Below are 17,227 nucleotides of genomic sequence, written 5' to 3' on the forward strand. Positions count from 1 at the left end.
CCATGGAGGACTGGACCATCACCATCTTTCAGTGTCCCACAATCAGTGATCCCTGAGGCCAAGAGCTACTCTCCAACCCTCGTTCTCCTTCCTCAGTCCTCTCTCCATCCTCATCCCCCATGTTCAGTCATCTCCCCATCACTCACCCTCCATCCTCACTCCTCTGTCACTCACTCCATCCTCAGTCCTCTCTTCATCACTCACACTGCTCTCCATGCCTATCTCCATCCTCTAGTTTTATTCAGTTCTCAGGACATCTCTCTCTTTCTCCCTGTTCTGTTTGCTTCTTCCTCTCTTTATATCTCTTGAGAAATAAAGGATGGAAAGGAAGAGCCATCACCAATTCAACGTGACCCTTGAGAGGTAAGATTAATACCAGCCAGTGTTTTCACAGTGAAAGAACTCTTGGCATAAATAATTTAAAGGAGGATGGAGTCTTTAAATTTTTTTTTAGTTAACATATAAAACCATGGTTTTCCAGGCTGGACATGTAGCTGAGTAAGCAGAGTGCTTGCCTAGCATGTATGAAGTCATGAGTTCAATTTCCAGCATGGAATAAACTAGGTGTGGTGATGCACCCCTATAATCTCAGCATTTAGGAGGTGAGGGAATTAGAATCAGATATTCAAGGTCATTATCAGCAATATAGCAAGTTTTGTCATTAACCTGGGCTATATGAGAGCATGTCTAAAAAAATAGGGCCTGGAAAAGCCGGGTATGGTGGTGCATGCTTTTAATCCCAGCACCTGGGAGGCAGAGGTAGGAGGATCACCCTGAGTTTGAGGCTACCCTGAGAATACACACTGAATTCCAGGTCAGCCTGGGCCAGAGTGAGAACCTATCTCAAAAAACAAAACAAAAAAAAAAAAAAAAAAAGAGCCTGGAGAGATGGCTTAACAGTTAAGGTGCTTGCCTGTGAAGCCTAAGGACTCAGGTTCAATTCCCCAGAACCCATGGATGCCAGGTGCATGAAGTGGCCCATGTGTCTGGAGTTTGTTTGCCATGCCTAGAGGCCCTGGCTTGCCCATTATCTATCTCTCTACCTGCCTCTTTCTCTCTCTCAAATAAATTAAATTAAAAATAATAATAATGGGGTTCATTATGGCATCTTTATGCCTGAATATCATCCTTTGCTCATATTCACCCTCTCAGCACCCTCACTTTTCCCTCTCCTTCCACCGGTTCCTGCCCTCCTCAGAGCAACACCCTTCTGCCTTCATGTCTTACACACACACATTTAAAAAAAATATATTTTATTTGCAAGCACGGAGGTAGGGAGAGAAAGAATGGGCACACCACCAAGGCCTCTTGCCACTGCAAATGAACTCCAAACACATGTGTCACTTTGTCTATCTTGTTTTATGTGGGTACTGGGGAATTAAACCTAGACCAGTCAGGGTTTTCAAGCAAGCACCTTAACCACTGAACCATCTCTCCAGCCCCCCCCACACACATTTTTTTTAAGTAGGGTCTCTCACTCTAGCCCAATCTATAGCCCAGGACCTCAATCTATAGCCCAGGCTGGCCTTGAACTCAAGGTGATACTCCTACTTCAGCCTCTGTCCTTGTACCTCAGACTCCCAAGGGCCGGGAGTAAAGATATCTGCACGGTGAGCCACCATGTCTGGTTACACCCACACATAATTGAATTGTAGAGTCCACATATGAGAGAAAATGCAAAATATTCGATTTCTTTCTTCCCATTACCATCTCTTGTTCCTCCTCCTCCTTCCCTTTAGACTCCTCCTCTCCCCACACAATTTCAGTATATATATATATACATATATATATATATATACATATATATATACATATATATATGTATGTATATATATATGATATACACATATATCGTATATATATATATATATATATATATATATATATATATATATATATATATGATATACACATATATCAGGACTCTACATGTGAGAGGAAACATGTGATATTTGTCTTTCTGAATCTGGCTTATTTCACTGAACATGATGATTTCAAGTTCGATTCATTTTTCTGAGAATGACCAAATTCCACTCTTCCTTATGGTTCCATTTTGTACACCTGACATGTTTTCTTCATCCGTTCATCAGTGCTGCGCTTCTTGCTGGTTCCACATCGTGGCTATTGTGGCTAGTGCAGCAATAAACATGGACGTGGAGACATCTCTGTGCAGTGAGTTAGTGTGGACTAGCTGGACCTGTGGTAGTTCTATGTTTAGTTTTGTGACAGGAAGGAAGGAATTATTTCCACTCCCAGTTTCCGAGGATTCTGTCCGTGGTTGCTTGGCCTTAACACACTTGTACAGAGCATCACAGCGGCAGGATCAGGTGAAACAGGCTGCTCTTCACTTCCCTGTGGACAGGACCAGATACAACCTCCAGTATCATACCCCAGTGACCTACTTCCTGCAACTGTGCCCCACTTCCTAATGTTCTAGGATCTCATCACCACCAGCTGGAAGCCAAATGTTCAGCCTATGGGAACATTCAGATTCAAACCATAAAAGCGGAAAATTGTGGTGGTCAATGTTTTTCACTTTTATTTTTTTCTGAGGTAGTGTCTCACTCTAGCTCATGCTCTCCTGGAATTCACTATGGAGTCTCAGGGTGGCCTCGAACTCACGGCGATCCTCCTACCTCTGCCTCTCGAGTGCTGGGATTAAAGGTGTGTGCCACCATGCCCGGCATTTTCACTCTTGTTGACAGCCTCCATACTTACTCACACACACGCTCACGCTCACGCGCGTGTGTACACACACACACACACACACACACACGCACACACAACACACGGCAATCCTCCTACCTCTGCCTCCTGAGTGCTGGGATTAAAGGCGTGCACCACCACACCCAGCTTTGTGCTGTTTGGTTGGTTGGTTGGGTTTCGTTGTCACTGGGTTAAATTAAGGCTGCTGAAGCCTGGATGAGGGGCTGTTTCCTGGAGCACGGGCGCCTTACCAGTGGCTGCACCACTGAAGAAAATGTCTCCCCTCCCCCAGCTACCATTAACTGCCAACAGCTCCTCAGGGAGGTGCCCCCTCATCGCGAAGGAACGCTGGTGGGTATTAGCCTGTGCAAACCACAGCCGCTGTGAGTTCGTGGCTGCAACAGCCACACTGGGTTCAGAAGACAGCAGATGCCCTCTTTCTTGTCCGAACGGGAGGTTGGCTGTTCCCACTGTTGGCACACAGTGCTTCAGCCCACCATGGTAAACACCCCTCTGGTCACTCGCCTGGGCCTGCCCCACACTCTTCATGCCATTGTTCCTGCCAGAAGTATTTCAAGTACTGCCCCTTTAAGCACACAAGCCTCAGAGCACAGCCCTGGTAGAGGAAGGAAGTGACGTCAGGCCCCCACTCGGAGAGAAAGAAGCGTTGCTCAAGGCCATCTTGGCTCCCACCCCAGGGTCACCCAGACCAGCGTGATCTGAACAAGACTTCTTAGACTTTATTGCTAAGTATCCTGGGTGCTGTTGCTTGTTTGTATTTTATTTATTTATTTTTGGTTTTTCAAGGTAGGGTATCGCTGTATCCCGGGCAGACCTGGAATTCACAATGTAGTCTCAGGTTGGCCTCAATCTCATAGTAATCTCCCTACCTCTGCTTCCTAGAGCTAGGATTGAAGGCATGTACTGTGAAAGAGAGAATGGGCTCACCAGGGCCTCTAGCCACTGCAGATGAACTCCAGACACATGTGTCACTTTGTGCATCTGGCTTTACGTGGGTACTGGGAAGTCAGACACCAGTCATTAGGCTTTATGGACAATTGTCTTAACTACTGAACCATGTCTCCATCCCTGTTTGTATGTTTTTATTTTTTTTTAACTTTTTTATTGGCAGTTTTCATAAAAATGCATATTTTGCCATACTTATCATTTTATTATAGCAGTCTAGTTCAATAAAAATTCAATAAATTTATATAAAATAAAACAATTACCTCATAGGATTGAAGCGCTACCAACATCTTTCAAATACATGCAAGACCAAGCAAAAAACTGTGGCTATTTTTCTCTGCACAACTTAAGAACACCCCATAGTGTATTTTGATTACAACCCCTTGCATTACCTTCTTTCCAACTCATCCCTCCTCCATCATCCATGATAACGTGTTGATGGGCCCCATCTTATACAGATCTTGTGCAGGTAACACAACTGCTGTGAAGTCATGAATGCACCAACTACTTTGTGTCTGCAAGACGGTGTTCTGAAGCATCCTTTGAGGCAGGCTCTTCTAGCCCAGGCTGGCCTCGATCTCACGGCAATCCTCTTACCTCCTGAGCCACCATGCTCGGTTGGTTGTCCTAGTCAAGTGACCCTTCCTCCTGCCCTGTGACACCCCTCATGCCACCCTCTCTGAAAAGGCTTGTGTTCCAGCTCATCCATGACTTCCTCTCATGACTCCTGGCTGGTTTGAAAATTTCCATTTCAGCACCAAAAGAAAATCTGGGTTCCTTTATCAATCTAGTATTCCCTTTTTTATTACCATGGATTGTGGACAGCGTCTGCTTGATTGGCAGACATGGTTACTTTGATAAGGGTCTATAGACTTTCTACAGAGCCCAACAGAATATATTTTCTTATTTGCCCATCACTTTCTCCTCTCTCTGTTGTGACTTCTCAACTCCACTATTGTGTAAAATAGCCATAGACCACACATCAATAGTGAGCATGGAGTGTGCCAATAAAAACTTTACTTACAAAGCAGAGGCAGGGGGCCAGAAGATTGTACAAGCCACAGTTTGCAAACCCTGTTTTAGAAGATAGACTTTAGAATCAAATGGGCCAGGGTTCACCTCCCTGCTCATGTCATTTCTAGTAAGGAGGATGGATCCCCTACTGTCTCTAAACACATTTCCTGCTCTTTGGGGGGACATGGGTGGCTGTCACTGTGCCAAGAATCTCACAGCCATCATTTTTCATTCCTTCCTCAGAACAACACAATGCAGGGAGCACTAGTACTGACCCCACTGCACAGATGGAGAAACTGAGGCTTCCATACATAAATTCTCACTTACCAGGGACAATAGCCGCAAGGAATCCACCCAGGGCTTTCACCTGGACCCACCCACGCTCCAGGCCCTGCGCTCTACTCCCACAGTCTCTTTAGCATATGTTAAGGACCAAAGGGAGAACCTTGCAGAGCCTGGCAGAGTCCACCTTCCTGCCATGGTGACGAGGCCTGTCCAACTAAGTTCCTTGACTTGCAGGCTTTGGAAGAAACTATTGCTCAAGACAAAAACAGAGCGAAAGAGGCCTTAGAGAAAGAGCAGATGAGAGCCCAGGAGCTGGAGAGTCGCTTGACCCACCAGAAGAAGGTACGCAGCTCGGGGAGGGAGAGTTGAGTCGCCTAGAGCACGAATCCAGGCTTTACAGCTGGCGGGGTCCAATCGGGGCTCTCGCATGGGCCCAGCTACTCCAGAGTCTGTCCAGCTCCTGGCTCTGCTGCGCAGTGCCCCGTGGGGCATGGCTGGGGACTAAAGGGCAAGCTGGGCAGAGCCTAGGAGAGTCCACTTTCCTGCCATGGCAACAGGTGTACTCAGTAACAGCTGTTGGCTTGCAGGCTTTGGAGGAGAGCATTGCTCAGGAGAAACAAAGGGCTCGGGAGGCCCTAGAGGAGGAACAGAGGCGAGTCCGCGAGCTGGAGAGTCACCTGGCCAGCCAGAAGGAGGTAAGCAGCTGCTGCGAATGCAGGGTGAGCTGGAACCTATGCAAGAAGCTCAGAAATGGATTGGGGAGGTGGCTCAGTGGTTAAAGATGCTTGCTTGCAAAGCCTGATGGCCCAGGTTTAATTCTCCAGTACCCACATAACGTCAGATGCACAAAATGGTGCATGTATCTGGAGTTGGTGTGCAGTGGCAAGAGACCCTTGTATATACGCTCATACACACACGTACACACATTCTCTCTCTCTCAAATCAATTAATTAAAGAAAGAAGTTCAGAACCACTACAGCAGAGGGGGAAAGGGAGGGGACGTGGCATGGGCATTCTGGCCTGGTGCTTTTTGCTCCAGGCTGGGCTGGCAAGTTGAGGAAACACAGAGGGCTTAGGAGAAAGCCTTGGAGATGGACCCTTGCCAACTAGTTGGGGAAAATAAAATGTGAACATGTTGAGCCGTGTGGTGGCTCAGGCCTGTCACCTCAATGCTTGGAGACTGAGGTCGGAGGATTGCTATAAATTTGAGGTCAACTAGGGCTACAAGACTCTGTCTCAAAAAAAAAAAAAACAGGGACAGGGGATGGCTCAGTGGTTAAAGAGCACATGCCACTGAGCATGAGAGCCTCTCATCTGAAGACTCCCCGATACTCACATGGAATGCTGGGTGTGGCCATGCATGGAGAACCACTGGGGCTTGCTGAGAGGCAGCAGCTTGAAAAAGGACAGAAACGTGCAGATGAACAATAAGGGAAGGACATCAGACATCCTCCTCTGGCTTCTACATGCATATATGCGTGGGACACACACATCTCCATACACACATGCGTATCACACATACACAAGTAAAAAAAAAAAAATGTGGGGCTGGAGAGATAGTTTAGCGGTTAAGGAGCTTGCCTGCAAAGCCAAAGGACCCAGGTTCAATTCCCCAGGACCCCACTTAAGCCACATGAATAAGATGGTGCATGCATCTGAAGTTCGTTTGCAGTGGCTGGAGGCCCTAGAGCACCCTTTGTCTCTATATATATGCCTGTTTCTCTCTCTTAAATAAATAAATAATAAAAGTATGAATTGCATAAAACACAGTCTAAGACAAGTTTGCAGGTTGTACATCAAAACACAGAAGAGGGAATGATGGAGTCTTGGGATTTCAATGTCTTTCTAAACTCACCTAGCCTCAGCCCCACCACCCAGGAATTTCTCCAACCCCATACAGACAGATCCCCTAGGCTACAGGACATTTTTCCTATAGGTTACATTAGGTTAGGTCGAGCTCTTCCTACCACAGGAGTAGATGTTTTCCATCCTTCTTGGGCTCCTGAAAGACACAGGGCTTCCTCCTCCCCATAGCAACCCAGGTGTTTGAAAGCCCAGCACCTGCTCTCACATCCGCGCGGCTCCCCAGCAGCCCAGGCCTGTGGCTCCTGCCCAGCACAGCAGGACTAGAGTCCTCTTCCCGGGCCTGCTCGGCTCTCAGAAGTCACAGCCTTATGGTTCAGTGACTGAAAGAGGCCTGTGGATGTGTTATATCTGGTCCCAGAATGTTTTAGTTGGAATCCATAAAATGTATTTTAAAATCCAGATTTCCATCCTTTCTTGAAAAGTCCAAAAATCTGGTCCTTGTTTCCGCTTAGGAATAAAAAATAAAAAATAAAAAAAAACGGGCTGTTGCTGAGGCAGGTGGCAGCAGTTAGGACCATCCACACCTCCTCTGTCACAGCCCACGTCAGTTTTGGTGTCTGGTCATTAGATGCTGTTTCTTCTGCAGGTGTGGTAGCCAGAACCAGACACTGTTCTTCAACCATGGAGGCTGTTGCAGTCAGGTTTGCATTGCAGATAGAAATCACCCAACCAAGAGCAGCTTCTGGGAAAAAGAGGTTTATTTTGGCTTACAGGCTCGAGGGGAAGCTCCACGATGGCAGGGGAAAACGACGGCATGAGCAGAGGGTGGACATCACCCCCTGGTCAACATAAGGTGGACAATAGCAACAGGAGAGTGTGCCAAACATTGGCATGGGGAAACTGGCTATAACACCCATATACCCGCCCCCAACAATACACTCCCTCTAGGAGGCATTAATTCCCAAATATCCATCAGCTGGGAACCTAGCATTCAGAACACCTAAGTTTAGGGGGACACCTGAATCAAACTACCACAGAGGCCTAGGGAAGGACTCTCCCCTTCTCTGTTGAGAATGTTGTGTTTCCGTTAATGCGCCCAAACTAGCTAATGGGAAAGCCGCTCCACTGTTGACTCCCATTGAGTTCAGACTCCTCAGCCTCTTCCACACATGCTCTCAAGCAATCCCTCAATCCCGAGGCACAGGGAAGGGTTAAGGCTTTGCAGCCGGTGAGATGGGAGTTCAGGTCCGAACTGGAATAGGTCTATTAGTACCTTCTTTTTGAAAGGGGTCTTGAAGGTCAGAGATAATGTACAGTGAAGAATGACCCAGGGCCTGGAGAAATGGTTTAGCAGTTAAGGCACTTGCCTGTGAAACCTAAGGACTCAGATTCAATTCCCCAGTACCCCGTAAGCCAGATGCACAAGGTGGCGCATGCATCTGGAGTTCACTTGCAGTGGCTAGAGGCCCTGGAGTGCCCACTCTCTCTGTCTCTTTCATTCTCTCTCTCTCTAAAATAAATAAATAAAAAAATTTTTTTAAATGAGTGAGCTGGGTGTGATGGCACACACCTTTAATCCCAGCACTGGGGAGGCAGAGGTAGGATTGCCATGAGTTCAAGGCTACCCTGAAACTACATAGTGAATTCCAGGTCAGCCTGAGCTAGAGTGAGACCCTACCTCAAAAAAAACAAAAACAAAAAAAAAAAAAGATTAAATGTTATCTGGGTGTGTGGCACATACCTTTAATCCCAGCACTGGGGAGGCAGAGGTAGGAGGATCGCTGTGAGTTCAAGGCCACCCTAAGAATCCAGAGTGAATTCCAGGTCAGCCTGGGCTAGAGGGAGACCCTACCTCAAAAGACAACAACAAAAAATTAGTGACCTAGAAGCACTCCTAGATAAGTGGTCACCTTGTCGTCAGTCACCACAGCCCTTGTTTCTTAGGAGCCCTTGCTTCCTGCTAACCTTCCCTCCCCAGCGTAGACCCCTTCTTGCCTACCTCCCATGACGGACAAGAGCCCCCCTGCATGAGACCCAGACAAGCTGATCTGATGCCGAGAGGGGCGCTGACACTTGCTTCCTGCAGTTTTACTCCACAGCCCTCTGCATATAGTGTCCCCAAGGTCTGTCTCTGAGTTATGGCTCCAGGAAGTATGAGGCCAGTCTGGGCTATATAGCATGGCCCTGTGTCAAAAAAGAAGGGAGGAAGGGAAAGAGGGAGGAAGGGAGGGAAAGAAAAAAGGTAAGAGAAGAGAAAGGAGAGAGGAGAGTGGAAAAGAAAAAAACTATTTTTCACTGAAAATTACAGTCTCTCCACTCCCTTCAGATGAAGTGCCTTCCCTAGGCCAATTGGGCCTTGCTCGTGGACGGCAATGGAAGCTGTGTTCCGAGTTCTGGACACCCGGCAGCACAGCTGGTATACAGAAGGAGCCCATGTGAACGTTCGGGACAACCTTTTTGGGGATCTTAGAAAAGAGCCCGGCCCACATTTTCTATCCTTTAGGGATTTGCAATAAACTCTTTAGCTGGATAGCATAACAACAAGTATAGGATTAGGCCGAGCATGTGGCTCATTCCTGAAATCCCTGCATGAGGGAGACCAAGGTAGGAGTACCACTGTGAGTTCCAGGTCAGCCTGGGCTAGAATGAGACCCTCTCTAAAAATAAAAACAGCTTTAAAACTTAAAAACATACACACAAGTAACATACTAGCTGAAATCCCTTGACTGGGAAACTACTAATCTGACGCTCTTCCCTCGTCCTCCAAGCGTCCCTTCAGGGCTCACCTCCCACCTTCTAGAAGGCGGTGTGCTGCAGCACACTTCTGTCCTCTGGAAACTGTTTCCTTCACAGATTTGTTTGATAGTGAGATTCCATTATCAGTGAGACCCTTCCCCTCCAGAGACCACCTTGCTCCAAGGTTCCGCAGCCCAGACCTCTGCCTGCTGGTTCCTTCCCAGTATGCTTTGATCTGAGTAAGATCCCCACCCTAGCATCCCTGATGAAAGGCCATGTGCTCTGCACCCTCATCTCTTCCTCGTCCTCAGCTTCCTCATCTGTAAAATGGGCCCTAGAGCACTTCCCGACAGGATATCTGTCAGGGTGAGGGTCATCCTGGAAATGCAGGGCTGCCTAGGGCTGTAGTGGATGGCAGCATATGTGTGATCAGGTGTTGGGGGGGGGGTTCATGTGTGTGTGTGTAGGCCAGAGATTGATACCAAGTGTCATTCTTAGTGGCTCCCACTTTTTTTTTTTACACAAGTCCAACAGATTGCTGTGCATATGTGTGTGAGAAAGAGAGAGAGAGAAACAGAGAGAGAGCGGGGGAGAGAGAGAATTGGTGGTGCACCAAGGCCTCCAGCCACTGCAAATGAACTCCAGACTCACGCGCCACCTTGTGGGCCTGTGCAACCTTGCACTTGCCCCAACTTTGTGCATCTGGCTTATGTGGGATCTGGAGAGTCTAACATGAGTCCTTAGGCTTCGCATGCAAGTGCCTTAACTGCTAAGCCATCTTTCCAGTCCTCCCACCTTAGTTTTGAGACAGGGTCTCCCACCGAACCTGAGCTCAGTGATTCAGCTAGACTAGCTGGACGGCACCCAGGGCTCCTCCTGCCTCCACCTTCCCAGTGCTGGGGTCGCAGGCACACACCACTCCTCCCAGCGTTCTATATGGGTGCTGGGGGTCTTAACTCAGGTCTGATGCTTGCATGGCAAGCACTTTGGCCACTGAGCCACCTCCCCAGCTCACTAATTCTCTTTGTTTTATTTCATTGTTTTCTATGGGGTTTTTGTTGTTGTTGTTGTTGTTGTTGGCAAAGTCTCATTCTAACCCAGGCTGACCTGGAACTCACAGCACAAATATAATACCAGGGCTGGAGAGATGGTTTAGCAGTTAAGGTATTTGCCTGTAAAGCCAAAGGACCCAGGTTCAATTCCCCAGGACCCACAAAAGCCAGATGCATAAGGGGCACATATCTGGAGTTTGTTTGCAATGGCTAGAGGCCCTGGCATGCCCATTCTCTATCTGTCTCTTCTCTCTCTCTCTCTCTCTCTGCTTGCAAATAAATAAATAAAAATTTTAAAAATCTTAGCTATATCATCATTTGGGACATAAGTATTAGTGACTTTGCCACCCAAAGGACAGGTGATCTGAAGCAGGACTGATTTGACTTTCAGGTCTTGGAGAACAGTGTGGCTCAGGAGAAAAGAAGAGCCAAGGAAATGTTAGAGATGGAAAGGAGGAAGGTACAAGACCTGGAGAACCAGCTGACCCAACAGAAGGAGGTAGGAGCAGTAAGCACCCTCTGGGAGGAGTCCCAAGCCAGGCCAGCTTGAGAGCCTGGTGGCTTCATAGGCACATGGCCTGCAACAACTTCCGGAAGTGGCTAACACCTACCACTCACTTGCTGACCTGGGCAGATCCTCTGCCCTCCTGCCCCATGGTATCTTCATCTGAAAAATGAGCGTGTGACAAATGTCACTGCATGTAAAGTCCTTAGAGCAGGACCCATTTGTGGGGACGCTAGCCTGTACTGCTACCTGACTCAGCCACCTTGGGCAGGGGTATGATAAGAGAAGCCCAGGTGCAGGCTTGCCGGTCTCTGAGCCAGTGCAATAGTTCCTTCTTGTTGCTGGGACAAAACTCCTGACCAGAAACAGCTTGTTGATGTAAAGGGTTTATTTCAGCTCACAGTTTCAGGAGACGTTTCATCGTGGAGGGGAAAGCATGGCAGGAGCAGTCAGCTGGCTCACGTCATCACACAGCAGGGAGGAAGCAGCAAGAGTGAGCTCTTGACTAACAAGCTGGCCTACAAAATAAAATCCCAAGGCCTGGCCCCAGCAACACACCTCTTCCAGCAAAGCTTCCCAAAGTCACCACCAGATGGGGACTGAGTATGAGGTTTAATCACAAACACGTGATGATATGGGGGGGACATTTTACACTCACACCACAATAGCCAGCATCTTAGTACTGGGTGACAGACAAGAGACACAAACATCAGAAGTAATGGGGGCTGGAGAAATGGCTTAGCAGTTAAGGCACTTGCCTGTAAAACCTAAGGACCCATGTTCAACTCTCCAGGTCCCATATAAGCCAGACACACAAGGTGATGCAAGCATCCAAGGTCATACATCCACACAAGGTGGCGCACATGTCTTGAGTTTGATTACTGTGGCTATAGGCCCTGACATGCCAATTCTCTTTCTCTCTCTCTCTCTCTCTCTCTCTCTCTCTCTCTCTCTCATTCTCACTCTCACTTTCTTGCATAACAAAGGCCGGTCTAGCCGGGCATGGTGGCATGCACCTTTAATCCCAGCACTTTGGAGGCAGAGGTAGGAGGATTGCCATGAGTTCAAGGCCACCCTGAGATGACAGAGTTAATTCCAGGTCAGCCTGGACCAGAGTCCTCGAAAAACTAAAAAAAAAAAAAAAAAGTAACTTGGAGCAGGCAGGCACCATTGTCATATTACAAAAGCACCAGGTTCCTATGCCTTATGAGGTGGGTCACAGTGCAGCCTTCTGGAGACCAGGATGTAGGAGAGGCAAGGAGTAGTCCCCAAGTCCCAGGTTCAGACAGAGGGGGAGATGTCCGTCTCCTCACCCACCACTCCAGGGACAAGGTCACCAGAGAAGCCATGAAAGGCAGGCTCCAAGGTCAGCCAAAGGGATGGCACTTGGTTTCCCTGATATATCACACCCTTGGATCCAGGGAGACCTGACTCAGTGACCCACAGGGGTGTCTCTATGAGCTGGGTGCAGAGGTGGCATAGACACACCCCCATTGCGTTCACAAAACCTCCAGAAACAGAGCTAAGAACCGGTGAGTTGTGTGACTTGATTCATTCATCTTCCCATAGACTCTGTGCCCCTTCCCCTCCGTGCCAGGCCCAGTGTATCACAATGTCAAAAACAGTCTGGGACCATAGGGCACCAGAGTCCCATCCTAGCATAAGTGGTCAGAACACCATGGAAGCAAACAGGACATCCCTAGAGGAGGGTGGATTAGAGTGACCAGCAGACAGGGAGGAAGTTGGCATCTGAGCAAAACTTAGAGGAAGAGGATGGAACCTAAGCTAGTCAAGGGGGGTGGGACAAGACAAGAGGAACTAAGCAAAAGCTGGACTGAGAAGGGGTCCAAAAAGGAGGAAAGAAATTTCTGGTGAGGTAAGCTTGGGGGGAGAGAGTTTGGGTGCTAAAGGTATCCATTCCAGGTTCCAACCCCAGCTCTGCCCTAACAAGTTCTGTGACTCTAACAAGCCATTGCCTTCTCTGTGTCCACACCTGTAATGTGGGTAGAGGTCTGACGAGAGCAGTCAGTGTGTTCATGATGGTGGAGATCAGATCCCAGAGAGATCAGAGTCCAGGTAGGCATTGGGACTATGCCACGCCCTTGAGGGGGTGAGGGCAGAGTCCAGTGGGGCAAAGAACACAGATGCCCAGATAGTATCTATGAGGAGTGGGATAAACCGAGGTCCTGGCTGCCACAGAGCATCCACTCATGTACATCTAGGTCTGAAGTACAGACTTCCTAATGCGCAGGGCTGTGTCCAGTGGGCGGGGCCTGGGCCCTGTGGCTCACTGTCAGGGCAGGTGCACAGTGCGCAGCCTCAGCTCCAGATCCCACTTCTTCACCTGCCAAGTGGGGAACACTGGGCATACACTACCCATTCAAGGGCCTGTAGGGTGGGCACACTAATGCATGCCAGGCATAGGGTGGGCCTGGTGAAGCTTGCTCAGGGTCACATAGATTATCTCCACTCATCACATGCCTGGCAGCGGGTAACCAGAAGAGCAAAGGGACTTTGAGACGGAGCATGCAACTGAAATGGGTGGTCTCAGTGACTAACTGGAAGTGGACCTGCAGGGATGGGGCCAGACAGGCTGAGCCAAGACAGGGCTGTGGGGGGAAGCCTGTGTCTAGTCCGAGTAGGACAGGAGGACTATGTAGGTGGGCAACAAAGTGGGTCAGGACCCTCGTGCAATCTGTTCAGACATGGGGAGCATGAGCTAACTGCCACTTTTTCCCCATGGCCTCATCAGCCCTAATCAAAGCCTTTAGCTACCCTAGCATTCTCGATGATGACTTCTTGTCACTCTCTTTTTGGAAGAAAATGCACACTTATTAAAAAGAAGAAGGAGGAGGAGAAGAAAATGTTAGGGGTTGGGGAGGTGGTTCAGTGGTTTAAAAGCACTTGTTTGCAAAGTCTATGGTCTGGGTTCTATTCCCCAATATCCACATAGAACCATACGTACAAAGGGGTACATGCCTCTGGAATGCTTGTACAGCAGCCAAGGCCCTGGTGCACCCATTCCACCCCCCTCCGTCCTCATACATGAATAAATGAAAGATCTTAAAGAAAGAAAACATTGAAAGAGGCAGATTCATAAAAAGGTAATTTCCTCCCAATAACCACTTACATTTCAGTGCAAACTTCCCTGGTCTTTTGTCTGCACATGGACGTGTGATTAAAATGTCTTCCTGGTGAACTTCTTGTCTATATTGGGGCATAATTGTAAGAGTTTTCAATGGCAGCAAGTAGGATTTTCCACCCCATATTGTCTGTCCCTCCTGAGGCTGTGCAAGGGCATTCAGGCCTCTAACCTCCTCCTGGGGTATGTGGCCCCAGTTCCATACAGTCCCAATGGGGAGTTTGGAGACCCATGCCTTTGTATAGCAGAAGGCACTGTCTGCACGCTTGTTTGAAGTGACAGGCATCAGGTGTGTTAGGCTAGGAAGCCCGCCCCCAGCGCTGTCATTCTTGCCCCACCTCCCAAAAGCCAGGGACTTTCCAGTGCTAGAGCCAACATTTGCCAGGTTAGCCAGTGGCTCAGAGCCCAGTGACAGGCCTGAACACTCACTAAGCTGTCACTTCCTGATACCAGCCCTGAAATCAAGAATGACAAGTTTCTGCATTTGACTAACTGAGACTTGGCTCCCTGGCCCTTAGCCTGGTGTGGTGCCAAAATTCCTGTCCCCCTCCCCGGCGGCTTGGTCCTTGGGCTCTTGCTCCCAAACCCTGTGTCACTGGTCTCGGGGGTGACTCCCCCGGCCTGCCCTTGTAGTGGCATTTCCTTCCCTCTGCACACAGCCTCGAGCTGCTTGTCCTTGCCTTCCAGATCTCAGAGAACAGCATCGTCTACGAGAGACACAAAATGAAGGACACCTTGGAGAAGGAGAAGAGGAAAGTGCAGGACTTGGAGAACTGCCTGACCAAGCAGAAAGAGGTAGGAGTCTCAGAGGAGAGAGCCACAGGTCTCTGCAGACCCTCCACAGGCCCTACAGCCCAACAGTCAGGGTTCAAATCCTGCCTCTGCCCACCTCTGGCTGCGGGACTCAAGGCAAGTTACTTGTCACCTCTGTGCCTGGGCTTTCCATGTGTGAAATACATATGATGCTTGCTGAAGTCGGTTGTGATCTATCATGAGACATGACTGCCTGCGTATACATCAAGCACACAAACAGCCTTTCACACAGTGGGCGCTGTGTGTGTCAGCTGATCATAGAATTATCACAAGCTCATGGAAAAGATAGGGTCCAAACCCAGGACTCCCAAGCCCTTAATCTGCACCCTTTCACTCTGTTGCACTTCAGCCTTGTATGGAGTAAGACAGGAGCTGCTTAGGCAAAAGGAGGTGAGGAGGAAGCCATATGGACCTCTGATCACTTCCATGTCAGTTTCCCAGCACAACTTGTGGTCCATGATCACCATCACTTTGAGATTGAAGTGAATTTCCTGAACCGGGCGTGGTGGCGCACGCCTTTAATCCCAGCACTTGGGAGGCAGAGTAGGAGGATTGCCATGAGTTCAAGGCCACCCTGAGACTCCATAGTGAATTCCAGATCAGCCTGAGCTGGAGTGAGACCCTGCCTCAAAAAAACAAAATAAATAAATAAATAAATAAATATAATAATAATAACAACAAATATAGTAAATAAATCTTTAAAAAAGAAATGAATTTCCTGTTAGGACCCACTGTTGTGATGCCATGGGTAGAGAGGAGGGGACTGCACACAACTTCACAAATGACAGGCATCATTTACTTATCCTGGGTTCCCACAGTGTAAATAATGTGTGTGCAAACACATATACCCACCCCACACGCACACATAAGCCAATATCTCAAAGTCAAAACCAGCAGCAAATAGCCAACCTGGCCATCATGGGGACAGAACAAAGATGCCCAACAGCAGGTTTTCCTTGGGAAGACCAGCTTCACAGTCAGCCCCAAAACAAGTTCAGTCTTTGGTGGGTCCTCAGAGACCCCCTATTCCCCCCCACACACTATCCGCTGGGCAGCAGGTGACAAGTTTCCCTGTAGGAGTCAGACCAGTGTCCTCTCAGGCTAGGTCTGTATGTTATCCCCAGGAAGGTCATCAGTGCTGCGGTGGTGTTAATTCCCTATAAAACATAAGACATTAAGAGGATGAAGTGACTCCCCACTGAGGTTCAGTGGTACTTGCACCTCATTTCTCCCCCAAAAGTACCAGTTTCCTTTTCTGCTTCTAAAAGACGCCTTTGTCCTTCTACAACATTTGATAAATGGAGAAAGCTGCTCAGAAGAGCATCACAAGCCCCACTCCAGGCAGGGCAGGCTTGTCGCCGGTGACCCTGGGATGGAACACCCCCCACAGCACCTTTCCCCTGGCTGTCCCGTAGGCGCAGGTGACTCCAGACTCGTGACCAAGTTAGTGAATTGTGCAGCGGCGCAGCGCACACTGCTTCCAGAAGGAGTTTTGATATGTAACCTACTTCTCAAGCGTCTCTGTGTCACTGAGCCAGCTTCCACGACCTGTGGCTGAAGGATGCCCTGGGTCTGCCCTGAGCTGGATAGATTCTGGGTTGTTTGTCTCTCTTCGTGGTGAGTCTGGGGTTGTTTCCCACTTGCCATGGATATAAGAGATGATTAGAGTCGAGCGTGGTGGCACATACCTGTGATCTCACCACTCAGGAGGCCAAGGCAAGAGGAGCATGAGGTCAGGGCCAGCCTGGGCTATTGAAGACTTATCTGAAAAAAAAAAAAAAACAGGGCTACATAGATGGCTCAGTGAGTAAAGTGCTTGATTTCAAGCATGAGAATGTGGATTCAATCCCCAGAGCCCACACCTAAAAAGCCACATGTGGCTGGAGGGAATGGCTTAGTGGTTAAGGCATTTGCCTGCAAAGCCAAAGGATCAAAGTTCGATTTCCCAGGACCCACGTTAGCCAGATGCACAAGGTGGCACAAGCATCTGGAGTTTGTTTGCAGTGGCTGAAGGGCCTAGCATGCCCTTTTTTTTTTCTCTCTCGCTCCCCCTCTTTCTCTCTGTCAAATAAATAAATAAATATAAAATATTTAAAAAAAAAAGCCAGGTGTGAGGCTGGGGAGATGGCTCAGTGGGTAAAGCGCTTGCTGTGGAAGCACGAGGATCTGAGTTGGGATCCCCCGCACGCATGTGAAAGGCTG

At 48.6% G+C, this 17,227-nt stretch overlaps 1 protein-coding gene across 1 annotated transcript in view; it reads left to right on the plus strand.

Annotated features, from left to right (window-relative positions):
• Fhad1 (forkhead associated phosphopeptide binding domain 1) overlaps nucleotides 1-17,227 on the plus strand; it is a 136,725-nt gene that overhangs the window by 70,309 nt on the left and 49,189 nt on the right. Inside the window, exons 17-20 of the mRNA XM_045150005.1 lie at nucleotides 5,206-5,313; nucleotides 5,559-5,666; nucleotides 10,957-11,064; nucleotides 14,900-15,007. Coding sequence (XP_045005940.1) covers nucleotides 5,206-5,313; nucleotides 5,559-5,666; nucleotides 10,957-11,064; nucleotides 14,900-15,007 — 432 coding nt within the window. The remainder of the gene's footprint in view (nucleotides 1-5,205; nucleotides 5,314-5,558; nucleotides 5,667-10,956; nucleotides 11,065-14,899; nucleotides 15,008-17,227) is intronic.

Source organism: Jaculus jaculus, chromosome 5 (assembly GCF_020740685.1).
Source record: "Jaculus jaculus isolate mJacJac1 chromosome 5, mJacJac1.mat.Y.cur, whole genome shotgun sequence".
In the NCBI taxonomy this organism is placed as follows: Eukaryota; Metazoa; Chordata; class Mammalia; order Rodentia; family Dipodidae; genus Jaculus; species Jaculus jaculus.